The sequence below is a fragment of the Nothobranchius furzeri genome, chromosome 11, assembly GCF_043380555.1.
Source record: "Nothobranchius furzeri strain GRZ-AD chromosome 11, NfurGRZ-RIMD1, whole genome shotgun sequence".
NCBI classification, from domain to species: Eukaryota; Metazoa; Chordata; class Actinopteri; order Cyprinodontiformes; family Nothobranchiidae; genus Nothobranchius; species Nothobranchius furzeri.
In genome coordinates this window covers 39911276-39933202 of record NC_091751.1, presented here as the reverse complement: position 1 = coordinate 39933202, position 21927 = coordinate 39911276, and the positions used below count along the sequence as shown (strand labels likewise).

Below are 21927 nucleotides of genomic sequence, written 5' to 3'. Positions count from 1 at the left end.
CAACCTGGTATGAATGGGCTTCTGGCTGAAAAGATTAGTGCTCATGTTTGTGTGCTTTGTGAAGAGGCAGATTAATGCATGTTCTGTGGCATTAAATTAATTTTAAGCTGTCCTGTGCAGCCACTGAGGTGAAGTCAAAATGGGAAACGCCCTGCTAGACTGTAACAGCGACAGAAAGTGTGTGCTTTGAGGCGTGTAGGAAAGAACACGTGTGTGTGTGTGTGCGCACGCACACAAGCACCAGGTGAGAGGGAGTTTATGAGAAAGTGTGACGACCCAGGTGATCAACATCCATTATCCTTCTCATACGTTCATATGTGCTGTTTTCACACAGCAGCTGGAACACGCTGCAGGCCGTTGGGTTCTTGCTGTTTTTATGTGAAAACATCTTCTTCTCCTGTACAATTAATAAGATCCAGACCTGCAGCTTTTTATTGTTGCTGATGTGCTTTTTCTTCTCAGTTATGAATCGGATCAATAACAGGATCAGATCCATTGGAGACAAACACATTTTCATCAACCTGTCATGTTTAATCAATGATTAACTGATAAAACTTTATGAAACTCTTATTGTTGCACATAGTTGAAGACACTGACTGGTTTTTACCACGACATCAGCGACACTTCCCTTCCGACTGGGAGCGTTAAAGATGTGCATCAGCAGAAGCTGGTCTGTGTAATCACAAATCACTCGGATTGTAAGATCACACGTGATTTCCCCAGTTCACATGGTAACACACAAACTGCTCTGAACTGTTGGGCATGATGCGGTTTTTAAGTGTAGAAATCAGAAAATAGACCTGAAGCATATATTTAGTGCTGCGACAATACGGTTCTGGGACATTTCAAAGATGCACCTCTTTGTGCCCGTTGGAAACACACGTGTTCACTATGACGACAGCTAATGGCTTCGTACTAGGCTTTGTAGATTTTACGTCCTGCTTACGCATCCAGTTGAGAGCCCAGGTCATGGAATTTAGTCACAACGCTGATTATCACTAAGAAAATGGTCTAACGGATGGTTTTCCTGTCTGTTTCCTTTCTGCAGCTCATGCAGCAAGTGGGGGTTAAAGAAAGTGTTCATGTTCAGCAAAGTCAGAGTGAGCTTAAAAAGAACAAGTATTACATGTTTCTACAAGACCTTTAAACCCTATATTCATAATGCATCTCCACAGATAAAATGGTTTTGAATTATTTAATATTGAAGTGGCTCACAATAAGTTCACTCACAACTTTAGGCTTTTTAAAGGTGCATGTTAGCTCAACCAACTCCAAATATTGAATCGTTCTGGTATGATGATGTCTGGTAGATGAAGAGAAGTACTAACAGTGATTAAAAGGTAAAAGTATGCAGTTACTGAGTGAGGTCACAGCTAAAATAAGAGTGACTGGGTTCACCGGGGAGGACAGGAAGAGGTTAGCCATTATGGTAAACAGGAAGTTACCACTTGCCACGTAACCCCCCCACCACTCACTTCCCAATACGCCTCTCCCTTTTGGTGGACGCCTGCTTTACTGTAAATGTGTTCAGATCGTTGCTGTGTGACAGAGATCACAGGTGTGTGTTTCTACAGAGACACGTTTGATGTGTTTTGTTTTACCTGGCATGTTAGACTGATGTCTGATATGTAGGTCAGGCTTTGTTTAAACTGCACATCTGAGCGTGTGTGGGAGAAAACTCCTCACTGTGTCGCGTTAGCAGTTGACCCAGTTGTTGTCAGAGAGAATTAAATCCTGCTGAATATAAACTTCTCTCACACACACACACACACACACACACACACACACACACATGCACGCACGCACGCACACACACACACACATGCTTGTGTGTGTGTTTTGGGCTTGGAGTAGTAAGCCAGTGTGGCAGGTGAATGTGAAAGAAACACTTGTTCCTTACTAACAGGCTCAGTGGGACTCTACTTTTCATTGTTGAGCTGCAAATCTCCATTTCTATTGTTGTGCACCCCCTGCAGGGTCAGAGGTCGGAGAACAAGTCTGCATGCAGAATGCCTTCGGAGTAGCAACGGATAACCTTCCTTCCTCAAACTCTAAAAGCTTAATCGATGTGTTTTCTAACCTCATATAGATGACAAACATATTGTCTACTTTTATTTTAGCTGCTGTTGTCAATGAGAATTATCAAAGTAATAAAAAGGTGAAGTTTCTTTTCTCAAGATATTGATGCTGCTAATTATGTAAAATACTTTTGTTTTTACCATAAAATAATTTTTCTAATGAACTAAATACAAGACAAGAAAAGTTCTTGTACGTTTCTAAAAGTCAGTGGACTTCATAGAACGTTAAAAGTGACACATTCTAGTTTTAAATTTAAAATTTTACTGTTTACGTCTGTTATGCCAACATATGAAGATTTTAGAGAGTATAAAAATGACACATTATTATTATGTATTGCTGCTGATGACTTCATATCGAACAAACTCTGGACATTCTTAAATTGCTCAACAGCTTCATGCTTCCCTTTTAAGATTAAAATCTACTTTCTGTGCTAACTTGGCTTTACTTGCAGGATTTGGTGTTTCTGGAAGTTTTAGATCATTTTACAAGAACGTGCACTGTAAAAACAAGACGCTTAGTTAACCGCATGTTCTTTATTTGTTTTCAATGTGCTCAGTCATCACTGCTGGACCCTCTGATGCTGATCATCTACTTTGCATTAGTTAACAAGTTTAGGACAAATGGCAGGTGACTAAATATTGTTGGTGGCAGACACAAACAGCTTAAATTAGCTTCGTCAGAAACCTCAAACAAGGGAGAAGATCTTTTTAATTCAAGGAACTCTGATAAGTTCCTTCTCCTCCACATCAAAATAATTCAACTGAGGTGGTTCAGCTATGATTAGGGGGTTGTTAGGTCACTTCCTTTTGAAGCTTTTTTGTGGGAGGAGACCCCAGGGAGGAGACTGGGAGGAGAGCCCAGGGCAGACCCAGAACTTGCTAGTGTGATTATGAATAATCCTGGCTTGTGGATGTTTTAGGGTTCTCTGTGAAGACCTGGAGAGTGTCTTTTGGGCCATTCCCATCTGTACTGGGTCGGCCCGGGCCGGGTAGCCCCAGTCGGCCCCAGCCTGGCCCGGTTGATTCCACACATCCTTGTCTAGAGCCCATGTGGGCTGATTCTACCCACCAGTCAGAGGCTTGCTCTAATGGAAGGTGTGAATTTGCTGTCAGCAGTGGGCGTGTTGGCCCTGGTCGGCCTGAAACAGACCCCCTCGAGAAGAGGGCTGAGAATGAGCCTTGGTTGGCCCGGAAAAATATCAGGCCACCCAGATATGTAAACAACCTATGCTACCCGGCCCGGGCCGACCCGGTACAGATGGGAATGGCCCATTAGAGAAGAGGGATGCCCCTCTTAGACCCGTATCCATGAACTGACCACAATGGATGGGTGGAAAGTGTTTAAAGTTTGATCTTATTACAACTTGTGATGATTGCATGGACTGTCTAGTGGCTGTGATTCATGAAAGTTTTGTAGCTAAACTTGTTTAAGATTGTATCTTAATCTGAGAAATGTATGCCAGTTCATAAAGAAACTATTCAATGATCCAGCGTTTTGGGGGGAGAATCCGAGGGTGTCATAAGCTGAGACTCTCACTGGGTGGGTGGGGTTAAACTTAAGAGCCTCCATGGTGTCATACTAAACCATATATAATAAACCACAACAATGGAACGTTACTCTTCTGTGTAACTGTTTTTCCTTTTTTCTTAGCTACACTTGCCAGTATGATGTTTTCAACCCTTTATTGGTAAACTGTTTAAATATAAAGACTAATGCGCTGAAAATGCTGCTTGGAAACAACCAAATTCAAAGATGTTTAGAGGCACAAAATATTTTGCAGAAAATAATCAATAAAACTAATTTATTAAAACATAAAATCTGTTTCAGCTGGCTAAATAAATTACTGCAGACAGCTGGAGTCGACCCAGTGTCAGCACATGGCCGTTAGTAGGCAGTAGGTCTGGGCAATATGGCCTAAAATCAATATAACGATATATTGAGGATTTCACCTTGATAGCGATAAATGGACGATAACTACAGGAATGCGCAGAGACAAAAGTTGTCCACTAGATGGGGCAGTCACATGTATTACATTGAGTCACATTTTTACGAGACTCAAGGTGGTACAGCTTCTTAAAGGGACATGAATGTTGCCAGCCTACACACATCTTTTCATTTGTTGATTATCAAATTTATTGGCATGGGTAAAAGTATCTCGATAAGAGTCAGACATTTTGATAATGATAAATTTTCGATATATCGCCCACCCTGCTTTTGTAGGCATCTTTTGTCAAAGCAGGTGTGGGCGGAGTTTCACTGAAATGAACAGTTTGATTTCCAGGTATAAATTCAGGTATAAATTCAGGCTGACAAAAATAACTTGTATTTGAGATAAATGCCTTCTCAATAGTGCCTACCGTTGCTCTCAAAGGTTTGAAATAGCATGGCATGGAACCTTTAAGGCTATGCTTGTGAGGCGAGGAGAAATGCATTTAAGTAGAAATGAAATCTTTTGGCTCGAAACTTGAGGGTGGAAGTAGAAATGAGACGTTTTTCTGTCTCCAATGCATACCGTTCCATTGTCCAATGGACCTACACCTGAATTGGCCCCAGGCTTGGCACAGTACAGGTTGGTTTTGCTATGGAAACGGACAAAATAACATACCGACCTGAACCGATTCGCAACAAAGCTCTCAAATAGAAACAAGGCAATAGTGATTGCTTTGAAGCTCCCTCTGAAAAAGGTTGGACCTTATAGATAAATAATTCAGCTTGCACAAAACGATCTCCTCAACCACCTTTTCAACTTTGAGACCAGCCTTAACTTCCCTAATGAGATGGTTTTATATAGAAGTTTGTCTTCGGTGCAGCTTTGGTCCATACCTCATCACCCATTAGCACTAATATGACTCACCGATGAACTTCGTCTAATTAGACCGATGGTGATGGAGATAAAGCACCGAGGTGCTTTAGTTTGTGGTTTTTCCAGGCAGCTGTAGCAGGACTGAGATCAGAGCCGAAAGTATTATGTAATACCCCGATGAACTACCCCCTGCAGAGCATGAGTCATTACATACACACAGAAGTCCTGCATATAGCAGTGAGTAAGTCTGATCTATGAGAAAACCCCCAAAACGTACACGATGTCACACAGAAACAAACCGTCATGTGTTGATTTTCCCCCGAATCTCTGTTAATGTAAACATGTTTGTTCTACTAGCTGATAACGGTGTAAACGTCTTACTGGTTAGGGCCGATACCAGTTTGGTCCAATTCCATTTAAATAATCTGATAAATTTCAAAGGTAAATCAAACCTCTTCATGGAAGATCAGTTATTGCTAGCTAGGGTTGTCACGGTATGAAAATTTAACCTCACGCTTATTGTGACCAAAATTATCACGGTTTTCGGTATTATCGCGGTATTTTTTAAACGGTGTTGCATATGTTCAGAAAGCATTGATAGTCCTGTTCTACACAAACTGAAATAGTTTTGAAAAGGTTTAACAGTGTTTATTAAACCTAAAATAACACAAAGCCTTAGCAAAAGTGCAACTTTTCACAAGTAAAGGAACAAATAGCTTATTTTTCTGGAACATGTTACAGTAGTCAGTGCAGGTTTAAATTATACAAATCCAAATATTCAAAACATAAACAATATGTAAACAAATCAAAGAAACACCACTTGTTTTCTCATATACTTGTTCTCTTCATTATCAAAATGAAAATCTAAAACTCCAGTCCACACTTGACTTGAGCACTGTACAAGTCAACCTTAAAAAATATGTATTTAAAACAAATAGCCACTTTAAACAAATTACTAAAATAACTACTACACTATGTAATCAAATCCAAATGTTCAAGTATAAATGGCATCGAATAAGTAAACAAATCAATGACAAGGAACTAATTGTATATTTCTCTTCATCATCAACAAATAAGATGCTTCATCCAGCAACAGGGTGTCCGTGACACGGTTTAAATGCTGGCAGAGGACGCTGCGGCTGCAGTATATAGTGACTCGTTGCATTCTCCCTCAACCAAAAGTCCTCACGTCATGCATTTAAGCTAAAATGCTAATGTTAACTTACCTTGCACTGGCTGTAGAGACGTGGGTGATGGTCACGCAGATGTGCCATTAGATTCGAAGTGTTACCTTTTGCAGACACTTGTTTCCTGCACGTTCTGCAACCGGGATAGCAGTCTTCTATTAACTGTCCCTCAGCGTTTTTCAGAAATCCCAAATATGCCCATACTTCCGATTTAGTCTTCTTTGAGGGCTGATGGATGTCCTGGGCGCTGCCGTCTCCTCCTTCAGCCATTATTTCAGCTTCAAAGTTTTGGTGCCGTTGCAAACTAAAAAGTGCGTGTGCGCGCCGCGGGAACTTCAGCTGAAGCGACGGTGGCTGGTAAGGGTCATCGCGCCGAAACCGCGGCCACGGTAAACCCACCGAGATAATATAGTTTTTTAAAAACTGGACGGTTATTTTTATTGTCAACTTTTTTACCGGGGTTTACCGCTATACCGGTTACCGTGACAACCCTATTGCTAGCAAGAAGTATTACTCAGTGGGGATGAGTTCACAGGGCAAGGAAGTTTTTAAGTAATTTATTTTTTCACATTTGAGCCTCTATGCAAACATTTAAATGAGTTTAGGAATTGTTTTACTCTTTTTTTTATACACCTGCCCAGACTCATCTGAGCCGTAATGCCAGGTGAAGTGTCACCTCAGTGACTCACAGCCCAGCCACGTGTACTATGTGGTAAATTGTACGTTTTGGGGTTTTTAATAGCAATAGCATGAGGCTACCTGCAAGTCATTCAGAAGTGTTTGGTGAATTGTTTTAGAAGCTAATCTAGACCAGGAGGTAAACCGCTTATGAGAAGTTGTTTTAAAACAGTTTTTATGTGAATTATTCCAAAATGACGTTCTTATGTTAATGTTTAACCCGCTGATAAATATCATTTGGAAGGTTAACACATTTGAATAAATGAGTTCAGTGATTCTATCTGTGTTTGTGCCTCCAGGTTTTAGATGTGGATTACAACCTGTGTTTCTTATGATTGTGATCCAGGTAAACATCATTTCGTACCCAACAGGAACTCTATCAAAGTTACGCCTACCTTTGAAAATGTCTATTTTAATAGCTTATTATGGTGCTGCTCTGAGTAAAAACCAGAGCTTTGATGTAATATTTAGCATTTGTGTTTGATCTAGTTCACCCTTATCCTCATTAAAAAATAAAATATGAGGAAATACACTAGCACATGTTATTATAACATGGAAACAAAGCTCTGCAAGCTTTAGACAACATTCTTTTGCTTTTCATTTGGCTCTTTGTTCATGGAAATAAATGTTTGATACATTGATTTATGTAAGACTGACCTAAAATTTCTACTGAAGCTTGTGGTTGTTCCCCTGGGTATTTAATGCTAAATAATATGTGAAACAGATGAATATGCTGTGGTTTCACCTGCAACTGCTGAATTATTTTCTGATGTGCATTCAGAACAGGAGCAATGGTACACTGTACTGATTCTAATGTTTCACTCAGATCAGAAAAAAAACGTGTTTTTACTGCATCTTTTTTATTGAATAGAACAAAAATCAAGTCAAATCAACATGTTTAAACAGTTATTTGTTCATTTTAAGGCTATTTTATTCATTTTTTGCAGATGTCATTATTTTATTAGTCGAGAAAACATGAGTCAGAATTTTCATCAATACATTTTCCGGGGTCGTGGGGGCTGCAGCCTAAGCAGGGATGTCCAGACTTCCCTCTCCCCAGCCACTTGGGCCAGCTCCTCCGGGAGAATTCCAAGGCGTTCCCTGGCCAGCCGTGAGACATAGTCCCTGCAGCATGTCCTGGGTCCCCCTTTATGTCTCCTCCCAGTTGGATGTGCCCAGAAAACCTCACCAGGGAGGCGTCCAGCGGGCATCCTAACCAGATTCCTGAGCCACCTCAACTGGCTGCTCTCGATGTGGAGGAGCAGCGGGTCTACTCCGAGCCCCTCACGGATGACCGAGCTTCTCACCCTATCTCTAAGGGAGAGCACACCCGGTGGAGAAAACTCATTTTGGCCGCTTGTATCCACAATCTTTTTCTTTCGGTCACCACCCAGAGCTTGTGACCATGGGTGAGGGTAGGATCCTAGATCACAGAATAAATATTTAGCCAACTGACTTTTCGTTGGAAATATGCTTCATTTTCAAGTTCTGCTGCCATGCTGTTTTCCACCTGTTTCTGCACATCACCAAACATGTTAAAGAAAGAAACTAGAGGTCTCTCCCCTGGGAAATGATAGCATTCAATTGCTTATCAATCACAGTAACATTTCAAATCAATCGATGGATTCTAAATCGAATTAAATGGAAATAGAATTGCAACTGAATCTGAGATATTGTTAAACATCAAATGGCAATCAGTATAATATTATATCCCAGTCAAACTGGCTGTTTACACCCCTACACTGTTGTTTGCAAATGCATTACTACCATCTGTAAATGATGACTGAGACATTGACGGCATTCTTGGTTACGATATTTTTCTGTTTTTTGGTCTCAGTCGGAACAAAAAGGGCCTGTCAGGTTTTCTAGAGTTGCAGAGGGAGCCCATGAAAGAGAACCAGGTCCGATTGAGCACCTGGGTCAAGCAGGAAGCAGCTGGAGAGTTCTGATTAATCAGTATTCTAATACACATCCTCTCTCTCTCTCTCTCTCTCTCTCTCTCACACACACACGCACACACACACACGCACACACACGTACACACACACACACACACACGCACACGAGACAGGTCAGCTTTTAGTGATTTACCAGGGCAAATAACAGATTCCCAGAGAATACACTATTCACACACTCACAGCAACAGAAACACATATGAACATAAGAGCACACCCTCTGTGTATTTCAGGGCTCAGTTCCCAGTCAGAGTTTTACATTACTGGCTGCAACCAGCGGGGCTTTCCTGGGTGTGTGTGTGTGTGTGTGTGTTTACAGCATGGCTGTGTGGGCTTGTTCAGAAGTCATCAGCTTTATAAAAGTAAGGTGGGCATGGAAACGCGGTGTGTGGAGCCAAGGAAATAAGCAACCACACCTCTCCGGATCAGTGTGGACGAGCCAGCCTCAGTCTTACCTCATGATGACTACTTCTAATAAAAACATCCGGAACATGACTCAGTGTTTTATGTTTATGTTTATTTATTTGGCAGACGCTTTTATCCAAAGTGACTTACAATTTATAACCTATAGGGCATGTTGTGTTACGTAGTTAACAGCTACGAGTTTTGGCTTTTGTTTCGTTACAGCCATTCCCTTTTAACATTAAAGGTCTTCAACACACTTTTAATTTTTGTACCTTTTAACTGTTCTTTTGTATCCTCATCAAACTTTAGGGTCTGGCATAGTGACAAATATCACAACAGGGACGGCGGTACGTTATATTACGACACCAAAGCAAGACAACATTTGCAATTTTTAAGACTGAATTTAACTAGAAAGTTCAAGTCTGCTGCTTCCTTTCCACTGTTCAGCGAGGTCTTGTTCTATCAAAACGAAGGCAGTAAAATATGCTGCCACCTAGCTGTCGGGGTTTTAATTGAACCACACAAAGCGATAATTTAATTATGTGGTTCACAGAAAATAACATTTTTTAATGATTATTTCTGATTATAATGGGTAACTGAGTTTTTCGTTCAGGCTGAACATGAAAATAGTCTCCTACACTCCTGCATTAGCTACTGATAGAAAACAGGCGGTGAAACTCTAGGATCAGAAAAGCCTGACAGATCTACGTCACACTGTCACTTAACATTCATGGACTCTCACATCTTGACTCACGACGGGGAAGGCTGTTGTTGGTTTAGTGTCCAGGAAACAGCAAAGCATCTCAGCCCAGTAAAAGCTAACCGTTAGCATTAGCAACTCCACCACACAGCAAAACTCCTCCAGACTTGTGTTATTTAAGGACATAAAACATCAACATTGCAGAGCAAGCAGTCAGTGATAGAGTTCCATTGCCATTAGCCAATCAGAGGTGAGATGGCCAAATATCAGGAAAAGACTCCAAATCCTGCCGGCTGAAGCTCTTTTCTACTCTGGCAATCTTCTAGATCCTGAAACTGGTGCACCAGGGCTTTTTGTTCCCAGAGTAATAATTACAAGACATCCATTCCTACCAAAGGCCACACTGCAAATTTATTAATTAAATGAGTGAACCTTTAAATGTTTACATGTAAATTCTCAATAAAAAAAATGATCCACTGCTTTTTAATAGCAATTCTATATCACAAAACAACAAAGTTCAGTTATCTTACATCCTTAATTATAATTATTTTATAACATCGCAAAATAATTTTTAGTTTGATTTGTTTTCCACTTTTTAAATGTGTTTTGTTATCAGTCAACAAATAACAGATCACACAGATTTGGGATGTGACTGAGGATGCTGAGTTGTTTGGAACAGGGTTGTGTGGTGGTAATGGTTAGCATTGTGAGTCGTAACTGTTAGAAATTCACTACGATTCTTCCAGTCTTGTGTCTTCAGCTGGTCGCCAACAATTGCAGCCCACTGGGACACGTGCGTAAGAGGAAAAAAAGGGTGACGGTCCCTTTAAGTGGGCTGGCTTTCTGCAGCTGCTCACCATGTTAAAGTCTGGTCACATCTATTAGCAGCTTTAGTGATGCACTCCCCTCTGTTAGGCTGTCTCTGAGACACACACACACACACACACACACAGTGGGGGAATTGTCTGTTAGGGGTTTGGCAGAGGTCCCGTGCTGCACAGCTGCAGTAGGTCAATACACACACACACACACACACACACACACACACACACACACACACACACACACACACACACACACACACACACACACACACACACACACACACACACACACACACACTGTGGTCTCATCATACAAGCTGTTGTTTTGCTCACATGTCTGTCATCAGGATTTCTGAGAACTGAATCCTAGATAGAAAAAAAACTTGTATTTGTGTTCAGTCTAATTAATGTTTACTCAGCTGCTGGAGGAGATCATCAAGTCTAGTTAGCTGTTGATGGAGATTAGTTAGTTATCCACATTTCTTTGTTTTCATTCAGGTTTAACCAGGACAAGCAGAGTGGATTGGTGCATTTAGGATCTGGCTGATGCAGAAGTGGTTGCTGGTCCAGATTGAATTATTGTACCAGCTTGTCACATGTTGTATCCTGTTGATTTGGATCAGACTTCTCCTGTAGCACCCCCGTGAGGTGGTTAATGTTATTTCAGTACAAGAGTGAGCATCAACTAGAAGATTGTGCTGCTTAAAGGCCCCATGTGTGAAATCCATTGAAATCATGATGAAAAAATGTGACTCTTTAGCGCCATGCAGTTCAGAGAAAGTATTGCAGCTACGGTGGCTCACTCATTAGTTTGACTGTATAATAAATTTCCAACCTGTGTAGTCTAACCCACACAAAACTTAAAATAAGCTACTCGACCTCTTTAAAAAAGTATTTATAATCATGACTGTTTATCAACCTACCAGTTATGAAGGAAACAAGCTAGGTCTGTTAGATCTTGAAGCTGTCATGATTCACACATGGCGAAGGGGTGACGTCAGCAGGGAGGTCAGGTGTTGTGAGAAATTGTGTTCCCCTGAAATATTCTGTCCCCCCGTGCCGGGAGATCAAACTTCTGGCTGTTTTCACAATGTTTGTGATAAACTTTTAAGGGAAAACTATGTAAAGTAATGTAATAATGTTATGCTTGCAATTTCTTAAATCTGTATTTCCTCCTAAAAACAATAAAAAAGATGCAGTAAAAACTAGGGCTGCAACAAACGATTATTTGGATAATCGATGAATCGGATGGGGTCTCGACACGATTAATCGATTAATCGGATTACATGGGGACATTGTTAAAAACTGCTAGGGAAACGTTATTTCTCTCCTTCCTTCACTTTATTAAACACAACATTATTAGAAAATTAATTGTCTTATAAGGTGTATAGACAGAGACCCTAAGCTACACCTATCGGTGACCTAAAATGCTTGGTCCAAGTTAAACAGCTTAAAGAGCAAGTCAACCCCTACCAGAGTCTAACTCCACTCCCACTTCATGTTTGAAAAATGCAACACATGCTGTTGCCTGGCAGACCGAGAGGACGGAGCCGCTAACAAATACACACACACTCAGGCTCACGACAGCATTGTGACATCATAATGTACCATAATGTACATCATAGCATACTTCTTAGCCAATAGCGGTGGCAAATTTAAATTAAAATACAGTGCAGAGTTTTTACCTGACAACGGCACAACACTGCCAGTTTTAGGCAGAATATTTAAATTTTAACTAAGATGCACTGAAGTGCCAAATTATTGATGACACATGTCTGCAGCACGATTAGACACTCATTTATTTAGTTTATCAGCAAAAAAAATGTTTATTTGGGGGTGACTTGCTCTTTAAGGGGAATTCTCATCTGTTTTGTTTGATCTCATCTGTAGACATTTATTATAATTGGGGATGTCAAACAACTAATTTTTAAATGTAATTAAACATAAGCTGTGAATTAATCAAAATTAATCACTATTTCCAAAAACGACTGAAAAAATACCAATTAAAACAAAAGTAAATGAATGCCATCCTCCTTGTGATGATGCCCTGCACAACTGCCATAAAGTCACATCAAGAGATGCTGCTGATCATTCCAATGATCCCAAATAGACTCACATTAGGCCACATGAAAGCAACTGAACCCAAAAATATAGTAACCAGTAAATAACTGCACTCTCACACAACACGCCTGCAGCGAGAGTTAGTACTTCTCCCTCCCTTTTAAAAGTGTTTTCGCTTCTGAGGACATTGTGGTGCTAGTAGTCTGGCCCCGGTGTAATCAACCAGTTTCTGCGGGAATGTGACGGCGGAACCGGTTGGCGGCAGCGCGAGTCCCCCCCCCCCCCCCGTTTATCTAATAGTGTCGCGCGTACGATTTTATAGACTTTTTTTTACGAGCTTAGGGCATGTCTAGCCTGTGTAATAATCCGGGGCTTGGGTGAATCACTTTTGAAAAGTTTTTAACTTACCCGGACACCGAGCTCTCTCCTTCCTCGCTGATGATTCGACATGCTTGCGTTTAAGATGCTGCATCATCACCGTAGTACTCCCGTGTCATGCTAAGTCTGACCTACAAACGTTGCAGGTAACGAATGTCTTCGCCTGATTTAACTGAAAATGCTCCCAAACTTAAGAAGTTTTTACTTTTTTGGGTCTTGCTGCTTCTGCCATGTTCCTCTTCCGAACACCTGCCGGCTCTCCCTCGCGCTGATCTGACTTGCTTCCGGTCTGTGCGCAATGGCAGTCGGGGGGGTGCTTTTGGAAGAGTTGTGCAACACAACAAATCGATGACGCAATTCGTTGCCAACGCTTTTAGTAATCGATTTTCATCGAATTTATCGATTCGTTGTTGCAGCGCTAGTAAAAACATTCTTGTTCACCCTTTTGCAGCAAGCTTATTTACCATTTTTGAAAGTTATGTAAAAGGATGTAATCCCACTCAGTTCAACCATCTTTTATTTGAGGTAGTTTAGTCCACATAATGGACAACAAGTTCTGTGGATTTGGAAATATTTGCTCTTGACTGTCTAAGGGAAAAAGAATATTTCAGGGGAACATAATTTCCCACAACACCTGTTTCATGTGGATCACGGTGCCTTGATGTAAACAAACTGGCTGCCCCTACCAGCTTATGTGGATATGGAGCGATCACTGGCTGCTCGTTAGCCACGGCTGGTGAAGGAGTGTTGGTGAGCCGGGGACATGTTGGATATCAAGTAAACAATGTTGACTTGTCCACCAGCTAATCGTGGCTCACAGCTGGCGTGGTGGAGATGGGCGTCGGGAGCTACTAGTTAGCCAGGGCTAGAGCCGGGGACACACTGTGTGTGCTGTGCGTAAACTCCCACGGATTACCAGCAGAAGGAGACCCAAGTCTAAAGGTAACTTTTGAGAAGAAGCCCTCTGAGTCGGAGCGTCTCTGTAACGCGTGGAGAACTACATCGCCATTAGTAAAATGTTGTGGAGATAAAGTAAACAACGCTGATTTAGCCACTGGCTGGCGGACGAGCGCTGGAGTGTGTTGGGCGAGACGGTTGGCTGCATGAAGAGAGGAGACTTGAGTAGAAGGACTTTGGAACGGACACGCTGGGACTGGGTCAGGAGTTCTGGTACTAGGGAAAGACAAATGAACAACTTGAGGTGAGTTTGGGAGTCAGAGACACTAATCGGAGTCTGGCGTCCAGCTAATAGCAGGCAGGGATCTGAACATGTGCGGCTTCCTTGTATTGGACATGAGGAATGGACAAATTTTATGTCTTTTGATTTAATTGTTTATTATTCAAACTATCAAGTAGCAACAGTGTAGCTATTCTTTTTCTTAGTTGAATTAGCAGACTCCATGCTTCCAGGGCACACTGCTGCCCTCTGCTGGTTCTTTCAGGTTACAGTCATAGTCCAAACAGGTAAGGTGGAGCTTGTGTGTCCCTAAACAGCTACTATATTTTAAGATGGTGGATGACCTTGGAGCATCGACCACAGTTTATGTAAAAATGTATAATTTCATGTTGAGAGGAATATTTAGAATTGATGTTGGTGAGAAATATTAGTGAAAAAGGACAAATTTGTGAACTGGAAACACAGGATTTGATAGTAAACCGGTAAAAATATCGCACGCTGGGCCTTTAAGTACAGTAAAAAAGATTATATAGAAATAGGGGCCGATCGATATAATTTTTTCAAGGCAGATGCGATACCAATTTTTAAAGAATTTTGTTGTTGATGGCCGATATCTAAAGCTGATTATTAAGGCCAATATCTATACGTTTTATCAGCACATTGATTGTGAAAGACAACCGAACACTCACTGTGTGCAACATAAATTAAAAAAGTCAATAAATCTCTTAATATTTATTGAACATCAAATATAAAACAAACTCAAAACATTTAAAAATACGGTGTGCTGGGGTCCTTCGGGTCCTTTCTTCAGTCTAGTAGTGGCAGCAGTTGGCCAGACAGGTACCTGATTTATTTTTATCAGCGTTTTTATTGATGGTTGATATATAAAAAATTGGATATATCGACTTAATATATATATTTAAAAGCATTAATGGAGCATTTTTTAGCTGATATAAACTTGACAGAGTGCACAGAATTTGTGTTTCTAACAAACTAAAAACCTAAAGTCGACCTTCTGTGATCTCCTGATTGCACATCCATTACACTTACTGCACTAAACACAGAAAGCATGCTCCCATAAGCACCGGCAGTGTGGTCCGATTAGCATGTAGCTCAAGGTGATGCTCCACTTCAGATCCACAACGCAGCTCTGCACAGCAGCTAACCTTTGACCTACATACCATTCCACACGGTCCTGTCTGGACTGTGCTGTGGTTCGTTGTTAGGCACATGACTTCCTGTCTGTGGTCACATGACCTGATCTTCTGCAGCTCACGCTCGTTAAATTATACTGGTAATACGTTCTGTCTGTGTGGATTTATTTGAGAAAGTTATTCTGGTGCTTCTTAATTTTTTAATTAAAGGTAGAAAAACAACGGTGTAGCTTTCTGTGTTGCTTCCTTGTTCGGTCAAGACAAGTTCAGCTGCAGGATATCATAGATTCTGTCTTTGGTGATTTGGTGAAACCTTTTTGTTTGTTTAAACAGATTTAACACTTTCTCTTGTGATTAAAGCTCATGTTTAAATTCACTCATGTGAGCGAATACTGAATAAAACAGCATCGTATTTGATAAACAAACAGATAAAAACTATATATTTAGTTTGGTCTGAAATGAAGACGTGCACACATGCAGACAGAATTAATGTTTTCTGACTGAAATGAACAGAACAGACAGGATTAATGAAGGTTGGAGAGACGAATGGCTGGAAGGGGCTGAAGGCATCTGTCTAGACCTCTCTGGGCTCTAGCAGACCTCCAGATGGAGAATTAACAGTTGACCTGATGCTGATGTGGACAATTCCAGAACTACTCCTGTTCCTCTGTTGTCTCCTCTCCTGCTCTGGCCAGTGCTGCCCCCTAACCCGGGATATGGAAACTACATTCAGGCAGAAATAAATATTTAAAATGTTTTGTTTCTATCTTGACAACTCTTTAACTGATGCGAGAAGAACCGTGGCCTCATTTTCACTTATTCAGGTCTGACTCTATTAGCTGATGTTCTGTCGCTTTATCTAAAAAAATAGTGACTTTCAAGTAGGTCTCAAATGCAAAAAGGGCCTGATTCATGTTTTTGTTTAATAGCAGGAGAGAAAACAAACCTTTTTACTTAAATGATCAATACTTTCAAATGACTAAAATGAAAATATTCTGAGACAACTGCAGCTTCCTTTTAATCAGAATAAGAGTTTTTATTTTTACTTAACTGTACCTTAGCAGGAACGGCTAGCCTCGTCGGATTGTGAATCTTTTATAAAACAAACTGCAGCAGTCTTGAAATAAAAAACAAACAACTTTAAATTAAAACCTTTAAAAGAGATTAATTAAACTTTATTTGCATATTTTGGTGGCTTCTTCCAACTGGAAGACCTAGAATTTATTTAGGGATAGTGTAAAACATTTATTTTTCCGTCATTAAGGCCTAGTCCACACGTAGCCGGAGTTTTTTAAAAACGAATATCCGCCCCTCCAAAAACTTGCATCCACACCACCGCGTTTTTAAAAAAAACTCTGTCCACACGTACCCGGATAAATACGTTGTTAAGGACATGCCAGACCTGTAGGCGGCAGTACTTCCCCCATTCTTAACCTCGTCCTTCGTCTGTGGTCTTCCGCAAGGAGCAGTAATTCCGCTTGCAAAAACAAACAAGCAGAAAGCGCTTGGACAATTGATGGATCGGGTAGTGACAGAGCGCAGCTCTGAAGGCTTCCATGATGTCGGCTAGTGTAAACACAGGTCGCACACGTGATGTCAGCATTTTTTTGTCGCGGAAAGTGACGTTGCAGACCTTAAAACTCCGGTTTTCTCCGTCCACACGCAGACACCCAAAACGGAGAAAACGCAGATCTTCACTTTGGCCGGAGTTTTTAAAAAGATCCGTTTTCGTGTGAAAAAACTCCGTTTTCGTGTGGATGACAGGCTAAAACGTAGGAAAATATCTACGTTTTGGCAGATCCCCGGCTACGTGTGGACAGGGCCTAAGACACTTTTTGAAAAGTCTAAATTAAAGCTGATTTTACTTACTTTGGACTTTGATTTATCGCTTTGTCAAAATTGTTGTTTCTTTCCACAAAACAATATTTTATTGATAGTTTTTTGTGGAACAGCCACAGATGCCTTATTAGGATTAGAATAAATGCCCAGCAGATGCTCTAGTCTTTTGGTTTTGCTGCTCGGATCCTGACCCTCTTTGGATTTTTGGTATCGTGTTTTGAAAAGAAAAAAGGCTTTTGAAGAGCAAAGAGAAGGTAGCCATATTTTAGATTTCAGATATTCAGTAAATGATTCAATATTTTATAAGCGTTCACCAGTAATATACGCACAGGTTGTGTGTGTGTGTGTGTGTGTGTGTGTGTGTGTGTGTGTGTGTGTGTGTGTGTGTGTGTGTGTGTGTGTGTGTGTGTGTGTGTGTGCGTGCGTACGTGCATGGGTTGGTGACCTGTTCACAGTGTGCTTATCAAGGGTGTGAAGAGGTGATAATTCTGTGTTGTGTGTGTGTGTACGCACACCTGTCACAAGGCAACAAACAGGTTGAGCTTTCCTCATTAGACGTCTGCAGCACCTCTGCTGAGATATACAGCTCTCCTGCAAACACACACACACAGTCACATAAACACGCATGCACATAGACAAGCACACACCTTTTCTGTCCTTGTGCAGTACATTCACACAGATTTGCACACCTGCTGACAATGAAGCGACTTTTAAAGCATTATGCTCATCATCACTTACATCCCTGTATAGCTCCATGTCCCCAGCATCTACAGCTTTGTTACACACACACACACACACACACACACACACACACACACACACACACCACACACACACACACACACACACACACACACACACACACACAGACACACATACATACACACACACACACAGACACTTGTATTTATGCACGTCTGTGGACCTCCATTGACTTCCATTAATTTTAGTGACTCTATTATGCCTAACCCATACACTAACCATAACCAGTGGGGTTCTGTTCCTAGTCTAAACGAAAAGTTAATTCACACCATACCTCCAAAATCAAGTTTTAGGGTGCTTAGCATTGTGTGGACCAGCAAGATGTCCCCTTGTTACAGGTTAAAGTCAAAATGTGTCTTTCTTATACATATAAAGACACATACACACTCACACTTACACACACTCACACTTACACACTTACACTTACACACACACACACACACACACACACACACACACGCACACACACACACGCACACACACACACACACACACACACACACACACACACACACACACACACACAGACTGGTGCAGTTTTCTCCATTTCTCTCTGAACTCACATTAAGAGGCCGTGCCCCTCAGACAAACTCACTGACTGCAGCCCAGTGGGAAATGGATTTTCTTTCTGAGTCTGATAAACAAGTGATTATTTTTCTCTGGGCTGTCATCTGGCCACTTTTGTCTCCTGATACTTAGAAAAAAGATATAGTGTTCAAGTCCCAGACTGATTAATGCAGAGGCTGTCGTCTCTTCGAACTTCTCTAATAATTCTCAGAATCGGACCACAGAACCACGTTTCTAACTTAGTGCCTCATTTTTCCCTCAGTGACAAACTTCAACAATGGCTTGGAGGCCAGTTCAGACTCTGATGATGAGGACAAGCTACACATTGTGGAAGAGGACAGCCTCCTGGAGCCTGATGCTGCCGCCAACGCAGAGGGGACCACGCCGCTGGACGGCCATGATGCCACCATAACAGTATTACCCCACAACGGCTCCTGGAATGGAGGTGAGACGTTGCCATGGATATGGCAGGGACTTGATATTTGTCGTGCAAATTAGGCGCCTTATGACGACACTGAGGGGAGGTCTCGAATCGCACAGTAAAATAACCGACAGACGTAGTGGATGCAGGACGGCATCATGGGAAATGGCAAAAGCAGGTTTAACGCAAACAGTTTAAATGGTTGACATAGACGGTCCAGAAAACGTCAAAATAGCTAAATATTAACAAATCAGAGTGCCAGAGATCACCCTTGCTGTCCAAATGTTTGCTAAAAACAAATAAAAGCCATTTTGGATCTAAATCACCAAACTAAAGTAGCTAAAAAGATGCAGTTCTGTAAAACTGATGCATTTGCTGTACGATATTTTAATGTATCCCGTATTTCTCTTCTGATAACAGCATATTTAATGAAACATCTGTTGAAGCTCCTTTCCTGAGACGAGAGCGTTTCCGGAGATTCTATAGAAATCCAGTAATGAGTTTCCTCATTACCACTGCTGAGGCGCTGCGGGACGGAGGGAGTTGAGTCATCACTTATTATTCGTCTTTGTCGACAGGTTTCTCTAAACCGCGCGTTCACTTAACACACAACAAGTTTAGTCATGAAGGATTCATCACTTCCAGTTCAATTAGGGCTCCTCTACCTCACGCTGCTCATCACCGTAACACCTGCCGTCCTCCACCTCCACGAGTAAACCTGAGCAGACACAAGCAGACTTCTGTTTGCTTTTACTGCTTTGTGTTTCAGCTCCATGGAAAAGAAAGGTATCAGTTTAACACTTCAAATACGTCCAGTAATGGTTTGTTGCAGGACTCCTCCAACAGCTCACCGTTAGAAAACAAACAAAACGGTCGGTGTGTTTAGATTTAACAAGCAGAGGCAGGAAAAGTCTGACTTTTAATCCTCGTTTCTCTGCTAACACCTCAGCCTACGCTGGCATCTGCCTCCATCTCAGCAGCAGCTCGTTCCAGCCAAGCAGGAACCACTAAAACCACAGAGACAGCCAGATTCCGAACATGGTGGGAGCAGCGCTCGCCTACTCTTTCTTTCTCTCAGCTCAGTCTCTTCTTCTCTTCTTTCAGTCCTTTTTACATTGCTGCTTTCTGGATGCTTCCGTGTTTCTTCTCCTCATCCCAAGAATCAAAGCTATAATAACAAAAGCATTTAGTTTAATGTTTGCAGCAGTTATCCTTCTGCGTTTTACTCGCTGTTACAAACTATTTCTGCTTTTTTTAAGCTTTTGGCCAAACATCAAAGTCATGATATGATTAAATATAATGAACTGTTCTGGGTCGGGCCTGAGAACAGAAACTCAGAGCTACATTAGCTTTCGTCAAAACAAAGTCCCTAAATCTGCTTCAATCCCCAATACAACAGCTTAATGTGGGCTGATGACATTTTCCTCTTTTTGTTGGAATCTTCTGGTAAAAGTTGATGAAAAACTTCAGAATTTTCCTCAGAAAGAGAATGTTGGTGGATTAATGCCTAACCAGTTAATGAGGAACAGTGTTTATGCAAGCATCGTTAAACTGTGCAACTGCTGCATTTTTCTGTTCAGTTTGTGATGATTTCATGTTTGTTTTCATAAATTTTAGTTGGGCTTAGGGCTAGATCTTTAGATCTAAAGCAGCAAGTCAATCAAAACATCAAGTGTTGGACAACGGTGTTCTCCAGAGTCTGCGTTTGTTGACCCTTACCATCCTGTTACTGGTTCCCAATGATTTAGAAGTTGGGTCATTTTTCTGCATTAATCTCAAATAGTCAAATAGTCAACCCAAAGGAACATCAGCCCTCATTCCAGCTGTGCTCATTTAAAGTCAGCAAAGCAGATTTAGTCTTCGGGGATTTTCAGGTATATGAATCTTCATTTACGTGAAAGTAAAACATACATTAGGTGAGTCATGTGCTGACTGCAGTACCTGAAGTGTTTCAGCTGCACCTGCAGTAAAAATAACTGACTGTTCCTGTTAGAAAAACATTAACAAACCAGGAAGGAGCTACGCTTTTATGGTACAGAGGAGCTCTGATGGTGTTCTGGAGAAGTCATGGAAAAGTCGTGAAATGTTTCAGCGCTGTAGAGCCGCAGTGGGAAACCTTCTGAAGCTACGCCTGGTATTTTTGGGTTGTCTTGACTTTCAGCTCTTTATTTCCTCCCCGTCTGAGGCGAGAGGGGAGAGCAGCTGGTGTTGAGTTGGTCCTCTGGTGAGAGATTAGTGAGTGCTTTCCCCCTGCAGCCTGGGCCGCACTGCAGCTCCAATCCATCCTGCTTTATAAATTCACCACGGACAGTTTTGGCAAGGTATATGTGTGTGTGTGTGTGTGTGTGTGTGTGTGTGTGTGTGTGTGCGCGCGCGCGTGCGTGCGTGCGTGTGTGTGTTTCTGGGTTCTGGACTCAGTGTGTAATGTGTGTGTGTGTAGATTTTTCGGAGGCATTAAGAGTAATTGTGGTGTATTGTGGGAAAATATGTAAAGAGGTGTAACCAGTGAGAGAGGGAGAGTCAGGGGAGGGAGTGGGGTGAAGTCTGACAGATGTGAAGAAGGGAGAGGAGAGATGGAGGAAGACGATACTTGTTTACAAGATGGAGGAAAGAGGAGTGAGTGAAAGGAAGGAAAGATGGAAAAATAGAAAGCAAAACACAGATGAAATAATTTTTTTAAAGTCCAGTTTACACAGAAAAGTAACATTCCTCCACGCTGGTGTTCTCATGTTTCCTTGCAGGATGAGGAGGAATAAGGAAACAAGATGATTCATAGTGGTCTATTAATTACATGTTAGAAGAAGGTTTTACTCCAACTTCTTAAATCCTTGCTTTGCCACCTTAACTTACCTTGTCTGGTCACATTGATTAACTAAAAGCAGAGTAAGCCAAAAGAACTTGCTGATGTTGAGGAATCAGAGGAGCTACGACAGCATT

General features: G+C 41.4%; 1 protein-coding gene across 3 annotated transcripts in view; it reads left to right on the top strand.

Annotated features, from left to right (window-relative positions):
- zeb1a (zinc finger E-box binding homeobox 1a) overlaps positions 1 to 21927 on the top strand; it is an 83675-nt gene that overhangs the window by 44113 nt on the left and 17635 nt on the right. For 2 of the 3 annotated variants that reach the window (XM_015956069.3, XM_015956070.3), the window contains exon 2: positions 18832 to 19014. In XM_015956069.3, the coding sequence (XP_015811555.1) occupies positions 18832 to 19014 (183 nt within the window). The other variant, XM_054743195.2, reaches the window with a different exon arrangement.